This window comes from Leucopleurus acutus (assembly GCF_964270905.1).
Source record: "Leucopleurus acutus genome assembly, chromosome: 2".
Taxonomy (NCBI): Eukaryota; Metazoa; Chordata; class Mammalia; order Artiodactyla; family Delphinidae; genus Leucopleurus; species Leucopleurus acutus.
The window spans coordinates 58,687,284-58,708,435 of NC_139143.1; the positions used below are offsets into that span (position 1 = coordinate 58,687,284).

The window sequence follows — 21,152 nt, forward strand, 5'->3', positions numbered from 1 at the left end:
GAAGATAATTAAGGGTTGCCTAGGTAAACACTTTCTGCAGAATATTGTTGTTATGAAAAAAAGAAAGAAAAGAAAAGTAAAACAGACCAGTCGCCAGAAGAGGCAGTCTCACATGATCAGTGTGTCTCTGGGAGCCGAGCAGTAGGAAGCGGCTCTCCTGGACCTGCACTTCTGTGTAGCCAAGCAAGGTGGGTCCCAGCTGATTCTTAGTGTTCATGCTTTTAAATCATACTGGCAACGAAGATCTGAAAAGGAGCTCCCGAGAGCCCAGTCTTTATCTCATTTTCTTGATTTACTTTTTAATTTATTTGTTATCTAATACAGACTTTTAAAAAATCAAGTACTAAATACCTACGGAGAAAGCTACTTTTGGTTTACAAAATTTCAAACTGAGATAAGCAAACCACAGGTGGGTTGTGGTGTTGAGTGAGAGGACTTGAAACCACAAGGTAAACATAGTACAGCAACTAGGGGCATGGGTTGCACTAGGTTTTGGGTGGGGGGGAGTGAGGACTATATTCTGATATTAAAACAAACATGGATATACATTATTGGATAAACTGAAAATTTCTACTCATACAAAACTCAAAATGCATTCTGAGCTTTGGGCTACACTGCTGTGGAAACCTTTCCCTGATGCCCTACAGCTCAGGATCTCCAGGAGGTTTGGGGTTAGAAAAGCATGAAAAGTGCTGCTCAGGTATTAGGAAGTTTTAAAGCCAAGCAAACTGATGTACTGTTACCTGAGCCTGGAAAGGAAGGCAATGCAGGCAAATGTACTTGACTGCATAACTTACATGCAACACTGATAGAGAGGGGCAAGAATGCTTCTCTCATCCAGCGAGGGGTTCCCAAAGCTGAAAATTAAATGAAAAGTTAGTGAATTAGGTGGAAGCACCCATCCCCTTCTTAGCATCAAAGCAAGAACAAATTCCATATGAAACCTGAATGTGATCCTGGATAATTTCATGCTCCCACAGCTCAAATCACTTAAATTAAAAATAAACAGGGCATGACCAATTAGACACAGGATTCCTAACAGCTTGTACTGCAGCATCAAACAACAAATATACTCCTTTACAAGGATCCTCTCTCCTGCCAGGATATTGCAAGGTGTTGAAGCATAACCCTCCTAACACGGTATGGAGTCCACAGACCAAGGGAGAACCTGAAGACCCCCAAACCCGAGAAGGTTTTAAGGGTATGTAGAGCAATAAAGGCTATTGATAATTAGGTTCTCGCAAACAAGCAGAAGGTCATTACCTGTAAAAAGAAGTTATACTTGTTCTACTTTAATATTACCAATCAGAAAAAGACTTAGATTATTGTATTCCTTACAAGAAAGTATATGGTCAGATTCAAACTGTAAAAACTGCTCACAGAGGCTGGGAAAACAGTGATTCAAAGCAGATGTAAAAATGCTCTTAGTAATTCCGAGTTAGAAAAGGAGAACAGATTCTGGAAAAACTGTCAACCTTCCACTCTTTTCCTGGAAGCTCACCTTAATAGCTGGAGGGTCTGGTAGCCCTCAGCACAGGGCAGGCCCACAAATAATAAAAGGCAAAGGCAATTATTTCAATGTGTATTTCCACAGCACATGATCAGTTTTACAAGTAAGGATAAAGATATTCAGGAACTGAAAATATAGTATAAATGAAAATGAAGTACATAGCACTGGTCACTACCTGCTTTGCTGGGAATGGGAGAGGCAATGTTTGCTGGCCTCTCACTCTCTGTAGCTGTCACCCCCTTTCATGGAGTATGAGGCACCTGGTGCTCAGTATGAGGTGGTGGCCTCCTTAGCAAATGCTGCCTAAGCATTCTTCGCTGAGTGTCCATGTCTCAGCTTATTCTCAGCAACCAACGTTAATAGTGACTCATCTTCTTTATCCATTCGAAAGAACATGTGGTACATATATACAATGGAATATTACTCAGCCATAAAAAGTAATGTGGATGGATCTAGAGACTGTCATACAGAGTGAAGTAAATCAGGAAGAAAAAAACAAATATCGTACATTAACGCATATGTGTGGAACCTAGAATAACAGTACAGATGAACAGGTTTGCAGGGCAGAAATAGAGACACAGATGTAGAGAACAAACATATGGACACCAAGTGGGGAAAGCAGCGGGGGGCGGTGGTGGTGGGATAAATTGGGAGATTGGGATTGACATATATACACCGATATGTATAAAATAGATAATTAGTAAGAACCTGCTGTATAAAAAAATAAATAAAATAAAATTCAAAAATACAAAAAAACAACCAAAAAAACCCCCCAAAAAACCCAATAGTGACTCAGAGCCTGAACAATTCCAGCTCCAAGGAAGTATTCTATTTAGCAAACATTTATTATGTGTAACTAAAAGTGTGGCACTTAACTGGGTACCATGAAGAATGCAGAGTGCAAACTGAAAATACAATGTGCTCTTCAAATAGCTCAGGCCTAAATTAGGACATTCCATTTATTCAAAATTAATAAAATTGTTTTATTCAAGATAAAAGTAACTTGTCTTTATATATAATTACTAAGCAACTAACTGCTCTCCTACTCATAATAGAAAAAATCTGGGCCTAGACTGCCATAAAAATAGCAAAAACATCCTATCAAATAAACTAATTTTTTAAACTGTATGAATCTTTGGATAGAATAATTTAACAACAGCTAAATTTCATGTTCTGTTAACAATGTATTTCTCAAGATTCTGAACAACCTAGTCAAGAAAGAATGATGTAAGTAGCAATAAATAGAAGACCTTGGTTTCCAGTTGTCTGTGAAGAGAATCATACTCTTTGACTCTTTGGAAAAAGTGAGTTTTCCACTTTTTTAAAGTCCTCAGATCCCTGAAGGTGAAAGGAGTACAAACTCTGAACAAGCTGGAAGGATGGGTGCCAATGGCAAAGACTCCGAGTGGAAACAAGAAGGATGCCTTCTGTTGAGCCTGTTCTGGAGGTTTTCCAGGATACCCCAGAAAGGATTCTTCTTGTATACACAGGACCCCTAACTGACAAGGAGAGTCCTGCTGGTCCTACCTTTTGGCATTATCGAGAAGGATGAGCATACTAGCGCCTTCATCGTCTTGAAAACTCTCGTAGTGATGGCGGTCAGCATTGCCAATCAGGTAATCAAAGACAGCTGTATCAATGATGTCCAAGAGGCGAGGGCCAGAGTCATAAGGGGACGTTTTCTTCACAGCGTCACAGTAGCTCTCATCATACTCCCACCTGGAGGGAAGCAGCATCACCAGGGTTGTTCACTGAGTGCCAGCACCACACGTAACATTGTTTAAAACACAGAGAAGAGAGAGTCCCTGACTAGCAGGTTTTCCCCTGAACCCCCCATAGTCCTTTTTAGTCTTGGACAGAACCCTGGCTCCTACACAGGGTTGGCACCTGTCCAGGCACAGGAGAGAATGAAGTAGTGGCTCAAAGGAGCATTTACCTGGCTAATTTGCCCTCTCGGTAAGTCCTGCCCCATGGGTGTCGGTGTTTCTGTAGAGGCCACACATCTGGAAGCCAAAGCGTGACAGACCCCTCCATCGTGTCTCCATCAGCACAGGCTGGCTCTGTTTCTCGGCAATAATAACACTTCCCATAGAAACAAGTATTATTTCCTAAAGGAGAGAATGGAACCATATACACTTACAGAAAAAGGATAACTCCAAATTCTCCCCAAACAATGAAGAGAGCAGCTCTATGTGAAAACAAAGATCCTGAGCTTATTTTTAAATCTTTATTTATTTTCTGTATAGGAAATAAAAGCACATGGTGTAAAAAAAATTCAAAAGGTACAAAAGGATATATACGAAAAAGTTAAGTCTCCCTTTCCCTCTCTGTCCCTTCTACCCAATCTCTCCCAGAAGTCAACTACTGTCACAAGTATCTTTCTGAACTCACTTTAAGTAATGTCCTCTTCTCCTTCAGCAGGACTGACATTTTGGCCAGAATGCCCAGGGGAGGGAGAGAGGGCATGTACGAGGCCAAGCCATGGACCAGGACTTTGGTTACATGCGGAGTGGGGAGTAGGGTCTAGAGCAAATGAGTAAACAGACTGAGGATAATGGGAACCAGGTTTCTCATAGATGGAGAAGGGAGTTTAACATATAAAAAGAGAGAAGGCCAGAGTAAATCCTGCAGTGTTGAATTAGAACTGGAGATATTGATTTGAATTGATGGTTTTAAAACACAGAGATATAAAAGAAAGTACAAATGTTTGTGTGTGTATATGTATGCATATATATACATACGCATGTATATATATATACATATTTTGCCCCTTTAGAAAACCTGGAAACAATAACACTCAGGTAGTAATGAACACACTCACATATCAGTTTCTAAATATCATTTTAATACTATATTAAAAGGAACCAGCGCTCCCTGGAGAAACAGATGACCCCTAGGGCAGGGGCAGGGAAAGTACAAGATGAGCCTTGGTCATACTGCTATGCCAGCTGTAAGGAGGCACTCAGAATGATGAGGACATTCCAAATAACACAGGAGACAGTTTGTAGGGGTTCCCACTGGCCAAATCTGGGATAGTTTGAGCATCAAAATAAATAATAATAGTAACAAATTGTAACTGAGTAAATTAAGAGTCTACGTGTTCATAGTGATATAAATAAATAAGTAAACAAAAGTGGGGCAGGGCGACGGGAGCTCTGCTCATCAAAAGAATGGCAACCAGTAAGTCTAGAAGAAATGACAGAATTAGCAAATCACCATTTGGCAACTATCACATTAGTAACTGATTCGGGTAAGAATTATCAATGAATTCTAAAACTGGTGGGCAAAAGTTTCATGAGGATAGAATATTTATATAGTTTTGAGTTTCTCCCTACAAAGTACTCAATAATTATTTATTAGTAAGTATAAAATACTGGAGAAACCTTGCAGACACTCACCATCTTAATCATGCAACTGAATGCAATATCCTAGATTGAATCCTGGATGTACATAGGCCATTACATGGACAAGTGGCAAAATCTGAATAGGATCTATGAATTAGATAGCAATATTGGATCAATGTTCATCTCTTCATTTTGATGGTTGAATGTTGTTGTGTAGGAGAGTGTGCAGGTAGTTGGGATATACTCACTGAAGTCTTAAGGGAGCATATAATGCTGTAATGGATATTCATGTCTGCAACCTGTTCTCAAATGATTCAGAAGTATTAACAATTGAGGAATCTGGGGGATTCTGGATCATTTCTGCAACTTTTATGTAAATCTAAAATTATTTCAAAATAAAAAGTTAAGGAAAGTAATGCTTTCTTTGCTCTCTACCTCTACAAAATAATAGCCATCAAATGAGCTAATTCCCTACACCCAGAAAACCTCACATGCTCCTTTAATGATTGTTTATGTTCTCATGTATATGTGTCCTTGAAGAGACAAACAGCACTCAAACTTTTTAGTATTTCCAACCTCTGGCATAGTACACACTAAATAGAGACTAATCCACTATATACCCACCCACAAAGCTGATTCTATCACTCTCCATTACTTTACAAACTTTTCTAGGTAAAGAAGATTTGAACACTAATTGAAAGAGATACCACATTTATTTTTTAATTATAAAAATATAAACTTGTAAGTTTAACTTGATCCATCAGAAATACCAACAGATCTTTTAGAGGGTAACTAGGTATGACAATTTTAAAGGTCATAAGAAAAAATAACTAAGAACTGCTAGAAAATTGTTAAAATAACTGCAAAGAGAGGGGACTAGACCTACCAGATATCAAAACATAGTATAATGCCTCAATAATAAAACATTATAGGGGACTTCCCTGGTGGTCCAGTAGGTAAGACTCCACACTCCCAATGCAGGAGCCGCAGGTTCAATCCCTGGTCAGGGAAATAGATCCCACATGCATGCCGCAGCTAAGAGTCCGCATGCCGCAACTGAGAGTCTGCATGCCACCAGAAAGATCCCGAGTGCCACAATGAAGACCCAGAGCAGCCAAAATAAATAAATAAAATAAATATTAAACAACAACAACAACATTATAGACCAGCTCATAAACAGATATAATGTCCAATGGAGCAGAACAGAAAGTCCAGAAACTAAAGCTAAATGAAGAAACTAAATAAAGAAAATCTACTACAGGGAAAAACAAGAGACTCTTTAACAAATGCTATTGGGACAACTGATAGCCATCTGGGATAAAACAACAACAACAGTGGAGCCATACTTCATTACATATACCAGAAGAAATTCCAACAATATCAAAACCTTAAATGCAAAAACTAAAACTATAAAGGTACTAAAAGAAAAAAAAAAAGCAGAATTCCTCCATAATGTTGGAGTGAGCAAGGCTAACTATGATTCAAAATCAGAAAATCTATCAAAAAAGATGGACTGATTACATTAAAAACAAAAAGTTTCTGTAAGGCAAACACCCCCCCCCAAAAAATAACAAAACAAAAAACTATAAGCAAAGTCAAAAGAAATTAAAGAATTGGGGAAAATATTTATATCTCATATCACAAAGGGCTATTATCCTTCTTATGTATGAGCTCCTGTAAATTGATAGGGCCAATGACAAAGCTAAAAATGAGCAAAGGGGACTACCTGGGTGGTGCAGTGGTTAAGAATCCGCCTGCCAGTGCAGGGGACACGGGTTCGAGCCCTGGTCCGGGAAGATTCCACATCCCGTGCAGCAACTAAGCCCATGCGCCACAACTACTGAGCCGGCGCTCTAGAGCCCATGCTCCATAACAAGAGAAGCCGCCGCAATGAGAAGCCTGCGCACCGCAACAAAGAGTGGTCCCCGCTCGCTGCAGCTAGAGAAAGCCCGCTTGCAGCAACAAAGACCCAACGCAGCCAAAAATAAATAAATAAATACATAAATTTATTTTTAAAAATGAGCAAAGGATATGCAAAGACAAAATACAAATGGCTCTTAAACAAATAAAAAGATGCTACATGTGAAACAAACAAAACCCAAAGTTTGATAATACGTTGTTGTTGAGGCTAGCAGGGAAGAGGCATTCCCATACATCACTGCTGAGAATGTAAACTGATTAAACACCTATGTAAAAATGTATGTGCCCTTTGACCCAGCACTTGCACTTCTGGATATATTTGATCATGTATGAAATAAAATATGTACAGGGTAATTTTGGGCAACAGTGGTTGTAAAAACAAAATACTGGAACTTTTATGTCCAACAAGGGCCTGGTTAAATGAATTATGGTAGATCCATACAATGGAGCATGATGTCCTTTCGATATTTTTTAAAAATTGTGAGCTGTGGGAATGTATTACTGGTTCAAAAAAAAGAAAAACAAAACAAAACATTGCTTGGTGTAGGAAACCTGTTGCCTATGTGACAAAATCCAAACTTCTGAGTTTGGTAAGACCCTTTATAACCGAATGGAGTCAGGTGTACTGGCTAAAAGTGCAATCTAAGGTCAGGTTTGTGGGATCAAAATATAAACTCTAAATAGTCATTAGACTGCAAGACATTGGGCATGTAATTTCGCCTATCTAAGCTCCCTCTGTAAAACGGAGATAATGTAACAGTTCTTCCCTCCTTGGGTTGTGAAGAGTGAAAGAGACAATCCCCAGTAATGCTCAGCACAGTGCCTGACACATTGTCAGAGACCAATCAATGCCAGCTATTTATTATGAATAATCTGGTTCCAATCTACCTTTCCAGACCTCAATATTCCAGTTTTATAGCCATGAACCTGAGGCTCCGAATCTTTCACTATTTCCTGAATGCGCCAAACTTTTAAAACTGGTTTTCTGATGACCTCGATCTCCATGCTCTCCTTGGATGAACTACCACCTATGATAATAAAATCTACAGCTCCAGCCCACACTTCTCGCCTAAGCTACAGATTTTAGCTCCTAAATAACTAGTCGACATTTACTCCTGGTTGTTCCTGTCAAGGTGAGATTCTGCACCCAATTTCACTGTGTGTGGGTTTCCCCCCACCACCAAGCAATTCTTGGACACCAGCTGGGTGTCCTACAATTTAACTTAATTCTGACACTATCTACCCGGAGATAGCATCAGACTCCACAGGTTAAGGGCTCAGTCCCATAGGACTGCCCTCCACTTCAGATGGCAATTGCAAGTCCAGGTTGTCACCTGTGCTTCTGACCAGCTGGCTATAAATTAGAGGTCCCTATGAGCCCCTGTTTGGGTTCGATTAATTTGCTAGGGTAAAGAATATAAAACAGGGAGAGGACAGTCTCTTCAATAAATGGTGTTGGGAAAACTGGGCAGTCACATGCAAAGGAACGAAACTGGACAACTATTTCATAACATATGCAAAAATTAACTCAAAATGGATTAAAGACTTGAACTTAAGACCTGACACCATAAAACTCCTAGAAAAAAACATATGCGGTGAGTTCCTCGACATTGGTCTTGGCAATTATATTTTGGATTTGACACCAAAAGCAAAGGCAACAAAAGCAAAAATAAACAAGTGGGACTACATCAAACCAAAAAGCTTCTGCAAAGCAAAGGAAACCATCAACAAAACAAGAAGACAACCTACTGAATGGGAGAAAATATTTGCAAATCATATATCTGATAAGTGGTTCATATCCAAAATATATAAAGAACTCATACAACTCAATAGCAAAAAAAATAATCCAATTAAAAAATAAGCAGAAGATCTGAATAGACATTTTTCCAAATAAGACATACAAGTGGCCAACAGATACATGAAAAGGTGCTCAACATCACTAATCACAAGGGAAATGCAAATCAAACCACAATGAGACATCACCTCATACCTGTTAGAATGGCTATCATCAAAGAGACAAGAAATAACCAGTGTTGGTACGGCTGTGGAGAAAAGGGAACCCTTGTGCATCACTGGTAGGAACGTAAATTGGTGCAGGCACTGTGGAAAACAGTATGGAGGTTCCTCAAAAAATTAAAAATAGAACTGCCATATGATCCAGCAATTTTACTTCTAGGTATTTAACTGAAGAGAGGACAAAAACACTAATTCAAAAAGATATCTGCACCCCCATATTCACTGCAGTACTATTTACAATATCCAAGGTATGGAAACAACCTAAGTACTCATCAACGTACGAATGAATAAAGAAAAAAAAATGTGGTATAGATACAATGGAATATTACTCAGCCATAAAAAAGAATAAAACCTTGTCATTTGCAATAACACTGATGGCCCTTGAGGGCATTACACTAAGTGAAATAAGTCAGAGAAAGATAAATACTGTATGATCTCACTTACAGAATCTAAAACAAAATGAAACAAAACAAACCCAAGCTCACAGATACTGAGAACAGATGGGTGGTTGTCAGAGGCTGGGGGGTCGGGGGGTGGGAGACATGGGTGAAGGGAATCAAAAGGTACAGACATCCAGTTATAAAATAAGTCATCAGGATGGTGACTATGGTAAATAATACTGTACTGCATATTTGAAAGCTGCTAAGTGAACAGATCTCAAAAGTTCTCTTCACAAGAAAAAAAAAATTCTGTACCTGTATATGGTGATGTTTGTTAACTAGACTTATTGTGGTGATCATTTCACAATATGTACAAATACTGAATCATTATGCTGTACATCTGAAACTAACATAATGTTCTACAATTATACCTCAAAAAAAAAATTTGCTAGGGCGGCTCACAGGTCTTAGGAAACCAGTTTACTCCCTAGATTACTGGTTTATTACAAAGGATATCAATCAAGAGCCGATGAAGAGATACATAGGTCGAGGTCCTGAACAAAGACGCTTCTGTCTTTGTGGAGTTTGGGGCCTGGCATGGTGGCACATGGAAACTTTTGGTTCACCAACCTGTAGAGTTCCCCGAACCCCGTACTGTTGGAATTTTTATAGAGGCTTCCTTACGTAGGCAAGATCAATTAGTAATTCCAGCCATGATCAGTTATTTCCAGCTCCTCTCCACTCTCTGGAGAAAGGGCAAGGGTGCGGGGCTGAAAATTCCAAGCTTCTAATTATGGCTTGGTCTTTCTGGTGAAGAGCCTCCATCCAGGAGGCATCCAGGAACCAACTCAGAATCACCTCAGTAGAATAAGATATGCTCCTAGTGTTCCTACCACTTAGGAATTTACAAGGGTTTTAGGAGCTGTGTGTCAGGAACTGGGGACAGAAACCAATGTATCTATTTCTTATTATTTTACACAAGGAAACAAAATATCCAAAATTAAATTCATTATCTTCCTCTGCTCCATCTCCCTAAGTCTGCTCCTTTCTATATATTCCTAAGATAGCTAACAGCTTCATTATACACTTAGTCATCCAATCCAGAAATTTAGGAGTCATTTTTAACTTTTTCCTCTCTCTCAATTGTCTCACTCAGCCCAAATGCTCACCAAATTCCTTCCATTCCAGTTCTTGAGTATCCCCTAGATGTCCAGGTTTTAGTTTGGACTCACTGCATGTGCATTTACTACAACAGCCCCCAAGGGCTCTCATCTCAGCTTGCCCTTCCCAACTCATCCTCCACAATGCTGCTACAATTAGTTTTCTAAAACTCAAATCTGATCTTTCCACATTCAAAGTCTTTTCCATGGCCTCCCAGTGCCTAAGGAGAAAATCTTTACTTCAGCTCAACTACACAGTCTCCTGAGCTTGCCATGCTCTTCTCTCATTTCTTGTCGCTGTTGTCTCTGCTCTGTCCTCCACCTAGAACAGGGTTAACTCAGGGAGCCTGTGAACTGGATGGAAACAAAATTACATTTTTATTTTCACTAACTTCTACCTGAAACTTAGCATTTCCTTCAGTTACGATGGTAGGCAGCAAACCATAGTATTAGCGTTACCTGTGACTTTCTCAACAGAAGAAATCAATAAATTTTTCATATCATATTAGCATTGCTGCAGATACTTCAAAGTATCATTTATATTTATGGTCCAAAATTAAGGTAGTTACTAGATCACTCTAAATCTTGTTATTTAATGTGTAAATAACGAAGCACATGTTACTCTATCACAAATTAGCTTTCTGTAATTTTAGGTTAAAAAATATATACTTCAATATTATTAGTTTTGTTTATAAGTCTACATATTTTAATTTACGTATTTAAAAACACTATTTTGAGAAAGGATCCAGAAACTTCTCTAGACTGCCAAAGGAGTCACTTGCACAAAAAAAGGTTAAGAGTCCTTTTCCAAACCTAGGGTGTTCTTTCCCACTGTATCTTCCTGCAGGATTGCTATTCTCCCTTTAAGACTTCGTTGAAACTATCACCCCAGCCCTAACTTCTAGACCCCCTCCTCTTCCCCTCCACATTCCCACAGGCCCTCTGTATATGTGTGGCTCCCCCATTAGATAAAGCTCCTTGAAGGCAGGAAGGTGTCATTCATTTTTGTATATTCAACACCTAGTTCAGAGCCTGCCACACAGAGTGAAACAAAATTTTGTTCAATAAATAAATGAATGAATATAGAAGAATATACGCAGATCAAATATTTTAGTCTCAAAATCTGGGTTTGAATCCTGGCTAACAATTAGTAGCTTTGTGAATTTGGGAACATCATTTAACTCTTTTAAACCTCTTTCTCAGGTCTGAAATGTGGATAAATCTTCCCTACTTATTGCACTCTTGTCAAGAGGATTAAATAAGGTAACTGTGTGAAAGTGCTTTGTCAAGTTGCAAGGGCTATACAAAATTTAGCTATCATTATACCAAGTTATCTAGTAATACATTTTAAAAATTGTGCTAAGGTCAGTCCATCATTTAAAACCCATCTCCAGCCAATCCCTCTACCTGCCTGCTATGGACTGAATGTTCATGACCCCCCTAGAATTCACACGGTGAAGCCCCAATATGGTGGTATTTGGAGGTGGGATTTTAGGGAGGAGTCCTCATGATGGGATTAGTGCCTTTATAAGAGACATGATAGAGATGATTCCTCTTTCATTCTTTCTCTGCAATGTGAGGATGGATACAGGAAGAAGACTGCTGCCTGTGAATCACAAAGAGGGCTTTCACCAGAACCCAACCATGGTGGCACCCTGATCTTGGATTTCTAGTAACCAGAACTGTGAAAAATAAATCCCTATTGTTTAAGCCACACAGTCCATGATATCTTGTTATAGCAGCCAAACTAAGACACTGCCCTATGCTGTAGAGTGTATCTAGAAGCTTTTCTCTAAATGTACCAGTGCTTTGTACTTTCAGGTCTTCGTGCCCTCATTTCCATTATACTTCCTGTTATTGTGCCCAATGCCCTTCCCTCTTTGCAGCCTGGGTAGCGTCTATGGATTCTTCAATACTCAGCCCAAGTGTTAATAACCTCCTTACAAACCTTTTTCTGGCCTCTCCCTTCCCCTGCACCTTGCACAATATAGGAGAGTTAACCTTCTCTGAGTCTCTAGACAGCAGGCCTATTCTTCCCATCCATCAGGAATGCATGTTTGCCTAAGCATAAAATTGGACAAGCAGAAGTGATTAGAAAATATATGAAACAAATCAGTGACAGTGTATGCTTTTGGTTATTTGCAAGAACAGCAGAGCCCTAGCCTGATAAGTTTAAATTTTGAATGATGAATCTGTCAAAAGTGCTTTAAATATTCAGTTTCACCTCATTATAAATGTAAATCCATTCACTCTAGCAAAGCAAGTTGAAGTTCATCTTGCAATGTCTATTTCAACAGTCATATCAACGCAGAGTACTGTGTCATTGAAAATGGCACCCTGAGGAGGTTCAGACAAGAGACCACAGCACCTCTGAATTCCTCCCATTCTCATTATGTCTGCAAGGAGAACAGGAGTGAGAATTCCAGCCCAGACCCCCTACCTCAGAGTGTGACAACGGAGAACAGAGGCCAGAGGGATGGCAGTCAATTCCACACACAAAGAGTTACATAGGCTAACCTTTGCAGAGTGGGAGGAGGCAGTGGTGATCTTCCAGGCCCAAGGGCAACCCTACAAGGGAATTTCTGACCCTCTTATAGAGTTGCCTTAAGGTTTGCTCAATTCTCAGGAGATAGGAAACAGTTCCCAAGAAAGTACAGGAGTATGAAAAAAACCACCAAGGCAATGATACACAGACAGTAACTGATTCAGACCAAATTTTGAGTTTGAGATTTAGTTTAAGATCAAGCAGAAGGAAATAAAGTTATCCCCTAATTACACTGTCGTAAATGATCTCACTTCCTACTTCAGAGACACACAAAGCGTGCATTAGGGAAAACTTTCAATTTCCTGCCATCCACCTTTAGATCTATTTCCCCCAGTACTGTGAGAACAAGTTGCCTGATTTGCTTTTGTAGTCCCTTGAGTTCTTCAGTTCCTAAAAGTCATGAGCCAGCTTGCTCAATGATGCCCCATTTAATTTATTAACTATTCCCTTACCTAAACGTCCTCTATAACCTCCTTACCTACAGTTAGGAAGGTGCTCAAGAGCTGCTCCGTGGCAACAGGCTTGATCTCTGTCCGCAGATTAACAAATCTGCCAACCACCAAGGGGGCTCGGCGGAAACCCAGAATCCTGGTTTGGAAGGTTGAACAGAAGAGAAAAATCTTTGGGGATATATTTTAAACAGTAGTCTTTTTTTTTTTTTTGGCTGCATTGTGCAGCTTGCGGGATATTAGTTCCCCAACCAGGGATCGAACCGGGCCCCTGGCAGTGAGAGCGCAGAGTCCTAACCACTAACCACAGGACTGCCGGGGAATTCCCTAAACAGTAGTCTTAAAAATCATGGTTAATCGTGTTAGGTGTGTAAAGGTATTGCTGATTGCTGGTAAGTATTTTTTAGAGGTACATATATTTGTGAATTTAATATCAAGATGTAAATAATTTATGTAAGACAAATCTAGCAAAATGTGAGCAATTGTTAAACCTAGGGAGTAGGTACATGGGTTCACTATACTATTCTTTCTACGTCTGTTAGAAATTTTTCATAATAAAATTTTAAAATTTAACAAAGCATTAAAAAAAATTGGGCCGAAACCCATACAGGGCTTCAAACCTTTACATAAAACATTGACAGAAAACTACACAGATTAATCTAAAAGGATAAACTCACAGGACAACTTAAATATAGATACATTTGAAGATGCTTCTAACGGTCTAAAAGTGCAACCTTATCGTTGAGCACCATCATTTTTTTTAAAAAAGAAATTTTCTGGCTAAAAAATACACACTCGCTGAAGAAAAGTTGGAGGGGCAGGATTTGGAACACACAGAAAATTTATGGGAGAAAATTAAAATCATCCATAATTCCACAACTGAGAAGTAACTACTGCCATTTCGGCATAAGACCAGTTTTTCCTTCACACGTATATATAAACACATACTCACTCTTGTGTGTATATACACAATTGAGATTATGCTATATGCACTTCTGTCTCCTGCTTTGCACTCATCATTGTATCATGAGCCTTTTCTCATGTTATTAGAAAAGCCTTTAAAAATGTCTGTGCACATGGGGCATATGTATATGTATAACTGATTCACTTTGTTATAAAGCAGAAGCTAACACACCATTGTAAAGCAATTATACTCCAATAAGGATGTTAAAAAAAAATTGGCTGTGCAATAAATAATCCATTGTTCAGGGCTGCTGACTGACTCTGTCCTAAACTCATTTTTAGAAAAGCCACAAAAGCAAGGAGATCAATAGATGTCAAAATAACATAAAAAATGAGAGAACTTCCTGAGGCCAGAGGAGGTGGTTAAATCCTAATGTAATGGAGAAATAGCAACCCAGAGCAGAAAAGTATAAGGTGGGAAAGAAAGTGGGGAAGTATTTTTTCTCCCCATTGACTGTTGTCAGACCTTCAAAGAACAGCAGCCACTTAGTGCTGGGAAGCCGTGTCCAGTAGCACCTGAGCTTGGATGGGGCAGTTAACAAAAGGGGTAGGGGGACTGGCCACAGAATATCTTTCAGACTTTGAGGGAGGGAAGGGCTTTAAAATACAAGACCCCCAAAGCGCAGGTGATAAATTGAAACGTTATAGGGACTTCCCTGGCAGTCCAGTGGTTAATACTCGGTGCTTCCACTGCAAGGGGCACAGGCCAGATCCCTGGTCAGGGAACTAGGATCCCGCATGCTGTGTGGCGAGGCCACAAAAATAAATAAATAAATAGAAACATGATTATATTTAATTAACATCAAAAGTAATTTCCATACAAAGACCACTTCACTCTAAGCTAACAAACAGGTGTTGTGCTGTGAAAAGGAGGTACTAATCTCTACCCATAATTGGGGGAATATAAAATAACAATGAGATACCACTTTACATATATTAGATTAACTAAAATTAGTATGTTGGATAATATAAAATATTGGTATGGATATGGGAAAAAGATCTTCATGAACTGCTGGTGTCCATCAACAGAGAAACAGGAAGGGGTTTAGAGATGAAGAAAATAAGGAAACAAATGAGGTCTTGGAAAGACTGATTCTAATGTGCAATTAAGTGATGAGTAGGATTTATCCAACTCTTTCCCACTAGGCCTTAGAAGAGGCAGTGAAAATTCATGGTTGTGAACAAACATTTATTTAATTCTTCCCTTTCATTAGATGTTTAGATTGCTTCCATATTTTCACTACTGAAAATGCTACTAGCTAAGATCTTGGTGTATGTATCTTTGAATTTCTGATTCTCCAGGGTACTTCCTAGAAATATCTGGGATGCTTGCATAAAAAGGTATTTACTCATTCAAAGGGTATGAACATTAAGGTTTTTGATACATAATACAGGAGTTCTTAAAAGAATGACTGAACCAATTAACAATGACACAAGCAGTATACGAATGTCAATGTATTCCTGCCAATAAAGTATTATCTTTTTTCTAATCTTTGCCATTTTCAGTAGGAGAAAATAGTATCCCATTGTTTCAACTGGATTTTTTTTTTTTTTTTTTTTTTTTGGCCTCGCTGCACGGCTTGTGGGATCTTAGTTCCCTGACCAGGGATTGAACCCTGGCCCACAGCAGTGAAAGTGCAGAGTCCTAACCACTGGACCACAAGGGAATTCCCTGGATTTTATTTTATTACTGGTGAAGATGAACTCCCTCTGTCATATTTATTAGCAATCAATAATTTCTATTCAACCGTGTTCTTAGACCATTTTCTACTAGCGTTTTAGAGAATGTATAAGATTTTCTAAACATTTATATATTAAGGCTATTAATGCTTAGATTATATTAGATTCAAGTATTTTCCTCCTAAGTTTGTTTGCTTTTAAATTTTGTTTGATGTTCCTTGACATATGAGTTAATTTTTTTTAATTTAGTTGAATCTATTGAGTTTTTCTTTGTGATTTTTAAATTATTGCTTTTATGCTTAGTAAATCCTTCCTAATCCAGAAAAAAGACAAAAATTCACCTTTATTTTCTTCTGGTTTCCTTATAGATTCATTTAAAAAATATTGTCAATAATTTCTTTTAAAGTCTACCAATATGCCCTGATTAAAGAGCTGATCAGAGGAGCAATCTGGGATACTAGACAATTCAGTTACAAGGATCCTGACTAGTAACTTGCTAAAAAAGTATTAATTTTCCTAGTTAACTTATACATTTAGAATTCACATCTATTTTCCTCTTAGAATTATCCTGGTTATTGAAGCTGTGCATATTTTGTATGAAGGACAATAAAATTCACATATATGTCATGCTATATGTTTCTAGCATATGAGGATAAGTGAGTATTATTTAAAACAAAACAAAAATCAGGACTGCCAGGCCCAATTAATGACCAGTTCAATTTAGGGACTTGAATTCAAACTCTGGTTTTCTTCCTGCCATTTTATTTACCAAGAACATCTTCACTCATGCTAATGAGAGACGGCATAACAGAATGAAATGACCTAAAAAAGCCTGGAGTTAAGACATTTACTTTGGTATTCCTAGTACTACCCGAATAATGAGGAACTCATACAAATGTAATGGAATTAATCAGTTACCTAAAGTAGGTAACAAGTTAAAGTTATTAGATTTCGTTATTACATTCCTTTGAAAGGCGTCCACAAGTCCTCTCCAAGATATTTCTAAAAGGAAACAAAACGAATGTAACCCACTGTGATTACACATACCTGTCCAAATGAAAGGCTGCTACCTCTGCATTGTGTCTATCATAACCAGCATAAGGTTCCCCTTCTACCACATAGTCTCGGTTATACCTGCAGAGTGAATGGGAAGCACAGATGTAGACATGAATTACATCAGTACCAGAGGCGACAGCACAAGAGGCAGAATAGAAATTTGCAAGCCTGATTTTGCTCTAGAAAACTTCTCTGTCAATCCTGAGAACAGTCATGGATCAGCATAGATCACTGGTTGATGTGGTGAAGATGAAGTGGAGAAGAAAACTAGAATTATACATCTACCTCTGCTATCATTCTATGAATAAAACACAGATGTTATTTTTACCCCTCTAAAAGACTTTCAATGTAGCTTAAGTAAAACTATAAGGTACTTTTCTGGAAGGTGAGGACCATCTTTGTATCTTCAGCACAGTGTTAAGCCTATAGTTCATGCTTAATAAATGTCTACTGAAATGTTTATTAGACTAAGCTGAAGTAAAAGGAAAATACGGCAAGGCTTACCAGAATGGTTATGGCAAGGCTTATTAGAGAAGTTTAAATTTCATGGGGAAAAAAATGGTCCGGATATGCCTCTGTTTTTGTTAACAAGGAGGCAAAGGTACATCTGCCTTCCCTGTTAATGGGAAGAACTAGACGCAATTCACCTATGACCTCTACTGTTCACTTGCATTTCCTCAATCAAAAGGAGACCTATCAGGCTTTACAGGACAGAAATAAGTTGAGAATGACGTGAAGAGGAGGCACTCCACTAAGGACACTTGGATCTCCAATGCTGAAAAGGCCATGGGGAATCTGGAAACGGTACTGTACAAGGCAGTGACCTTCAACATAAATGACCACAGAGTACAAAGTAAAACCATGTCCACCAAACACATTTTCAAATCAAAGTGATGAAACATTTATGTTAGAAGACAGACACGCAAAAACACCTGGTTGGACACCAGTTTCTTCCTAGCATGGTCAATATACTCATACGTATTTTTTTGTTTCTAGTGTCAAAGCATCATTTAGGCTGCCAAGGATTACACCTGTTACCTCCAAATTAAAAGTCTCAGTTTTTAAACAGGATTGCAGCAAAAGCTGACACTATTCAAGCACTTCTCTCTCCACTACAGCTGCAGGCTGTCCATAAAGCTGGGCGACAGTCCTTGAATACCTTATTTCTCAGGACTCCAGAGGAGCCACAGGAAGATTTGTGGTGCTGTGCTGTCCACTCCTTTCAGTGAAACATTAGAGAACTTTCCAGTACATAGAAAGGCTGCTTGGAGTGAAATGTAAAACCCTAGAAAAATCCAGGAACTTTGGGAGTAGGCTGGAGAAACAGGGAGGGAAGGAAAAGGGAAAGGAAGAAAAATCAAAATGAAAGAACTGCATTGGAGTCCGAAGGTCTGAATCCTTAGTTCATGCTTTGGTTATGAGAAAGAAGGAAAGTCAGAACCCTGGAGTTCATTTTCCCCCGCTGTAAAATGAGTAGTTGGACTAGTTGATCTCCAAGGTCCCTTTCAGCACTTCCTAAGATCAGTCACTGACTTCTACCCACCCCCAGGCCCTTGCCGTCTTGTTCCTTTCCCACCATAACTGCAGTTTTTGCCTGTGAAAATCAATTTACTTCCAGAAAGGATACAGCTATGGGGTTGGCCAAAAGGTTCGTTCAGTTAGTGAACACGTTGTTCAATAAAGATCTTCGTGAAAGTGAAAAATGTCTTTTTTTACTTAAAGCCCCATTAACGTTTTGGCCAACCAAATATACTGAAAAAAATCACTTTTATAATAATGTAGTAAGGAAAAATGTGCAAATAAAGGCATCACTGTATTCCTATATATTTCATGTACTATACAAATCTTCCATCTCTGGCAGGAGGACATGGACAACCAGGCTCCAGAAATGCTGAACCACAAGTGGCTGTTAAAGAAAGGTGCATGTCTCGACTTAGCAGAAAGGTCTTAGATCCTCCTCTCAACAAAGCAATCCATCTTAAGTCACTGACAGAGCAGCAAAATTCATACAGTAACTGCCAATAAATCACTCCTATCCTTCTGGTGAAGGACATCAGAATGTGACCAAGAACATTAATTTGCACTTACACTAGAACTAAATAGCCTCAGAGGCCCGCAGGGTCAGAATAGCAATTTGCTGGGTGTTTGGGGGCTGGAGTCAATTTCTACAAGCACTTAAATGTGCACCCACTTTCCCCACCCCGGGAGAGTGCCAGGTGTAATCAGCCCAGGTCAGTGTGTGCAGTGACTAGAGCGCTATCACCTACTGCAGGTGCCCGACAGCTTGCGGGAGGTGGGGCAGGAGCAACTCTGGAGCTGGGCATAGACAAGGGCTCTTCAGAAGGTGATGGGGGAGGAAGGGGCCGCACTGACAAGAATAAAGAGCTGCGTGTAGAGAGGAGGACCAGGCTGTGAGGGGCTGGCCACTAGGCTGTGCAGGCTGGGTTTTGTCTGGTGAGCAATGGGAATCCCTGGACGTTTTAAAGTTGGGGAGCACAGTGATTATATGGGTATTTGGGAGAAGAATGAAAGTGGATTTCAGGATGGTCTGGAAGAGGAAAGTAATGGGAAGGCTTCAGTGGTAGTAAGAGATATGAGATAAAGCAACAGTGACTAAGGTTAGCTTATGCATTTATCTGCTGCCACGTCCACTAGTCACCAGTCTGGCCTCTTCCTCTCTCCAGTTATGCTTTGTCTGAATACCCCAGTCCTATCTGCAAAGCACCTGGACTAATACTAATGTTGCACACCATCAGTAATATCTGCCTTCTAACACTTCCTGCTGTCCCATCTCACCTTCAATTCTTAGTGTACAAATAGTGGGTGTGGAGAGGGTATCCTTTTATTTAAACACAAAATGCCTGCAACTCATCTCTTCTTACATGAATTTAATTTCTGTTTTTAGTCTGTCTTCTTTCCATCACTCTGCTTATGCTGTGATCTCTCAGGCTACAGATCAAGAGGTCAAAGATCATATTTCAAAAGGAAAGTAGCAAATTTTTGATGATGGGTGATCCATGTCATCTCTCTTACAGGAAGGCAAACAAATTTAAGAGAATCACACGTGTGTGGCAGAACACAAGCTGCTCACACTCTGACATCTCCATTAGTTACTGCAGGGTGATCTTGTCAAGTTATTCTTTCTCAAGTTATTCTTTCTAAGTCTCAGTTTCTTACTCTGGAAATAAGAACTGTAACTGCCCACAGTTGTGACAAAGGTTAAAAGCATTAACAGATACAAAAGTACTTAGTGTAATGCCTGGCAAATGGTGTGCATGCAACAGAAATTAGATCCAAGTCCCACATAACTATGCTTTTCCCTCATTACCTGCCAATCAGACTTTCTATTCTCCAAAAGTCTACTGCATTTTAAAACTTTCCTAATTTCCACATCTTCCACACACCATACTGCCCAGTTCCAGGCAAATGCAGATCCCTTCCATTTCTGGAATTCCAATAATATTAGCTCTCTGCTTGCCTATTATCTACTGATATTTGAGCCATGAAGGGAGCTAAGCCAACTACTCTGGTCACAGTTGGTTTTTGCACCCCTTCACCCCATATTTCTTCTCCCACTCCAGCAAGAGACCCAAAGTTATGTGTTACAATTTTCTCAAAAGCTCTACTGAGGAATGAAAAAAATGTTTAGTACACAGAAAATTTTCGACATTACAAATTTTGAGAAAATCCACTAGTAACTAATACCTGTCAAAAGAATATAAATCACCATCATGTTAACCTATTTCAAATTCATATACAAACAGAAAACTTTAAAAAAACTAATTATACTATAGAATGGCCACACGAATTATCTCTGTAGATCCTTAAAAAAGTCCAAAGGGATCACTGTCTAACAACATATGATCTAGCCCTCTCTAGTTCAAATTTGGACTGAGGCAACTAAAATGGCCCAGTTCTCTGCTTAAAACAGGTAAAAGAAACAACAATGAGATATCACTACACACATATTAGAATGACCAAAATCCAAAACACTGACAACACCAAATGCTGTTGAGGATGTGGAATAACAAGAACTCTCATTCGCTGCTGATGGGAATGTAAAACGGTACAGCTGCTTTGGAAGACAGACTGGCAGTTTCCTACAAAATGAAACATACTCTTACCATAT

General features: G+C 39.1%; 1 protein-coding gene across 3 annotated transcripts in view; it reads right to left on the minus strand.

Annotated features, from left to right (window-relative positions):
• Window positions 1-21,152, minus strand: part of FAM20B (FAM20B glycosaminoglycan xylosylkinase) — a 41,611-nt gene that overhangs the window by 5,901 nt on the left and 14,558 nt on the right. For all 3 annotated transcript variants that reach the window (XR_014326017.1, XM_082834045.1, XM_082834046.1), the window contains 5 exons: window positions 17,015-17,101; window positions 13,354-13,463; window positions 3,447-3,618; window positions 3,038-3,229; window positions 798-857 (listed from right to left, as the gene is read on the minus strand). Coding sequence is in view for 2 of the 3 variants with exons in the window: in XM_082834045.1 (XP_082690171.1) it covers window positions 798-857; window positions 3,038-3,229; window positions 3,447-3,618; window positions 13,354-13,463; window positions 17,015-17,101 (621 nt within the window). In the remaining variant the exon portion in view is untranslated. The remainder of the gene's footprint in view (window positions 1-797; window positions 858-3,037; window positions 3,230-3,446; window positions 3,619-13,353; window positions 13,464-17,014; window positions 17,102-21,152) is intronic.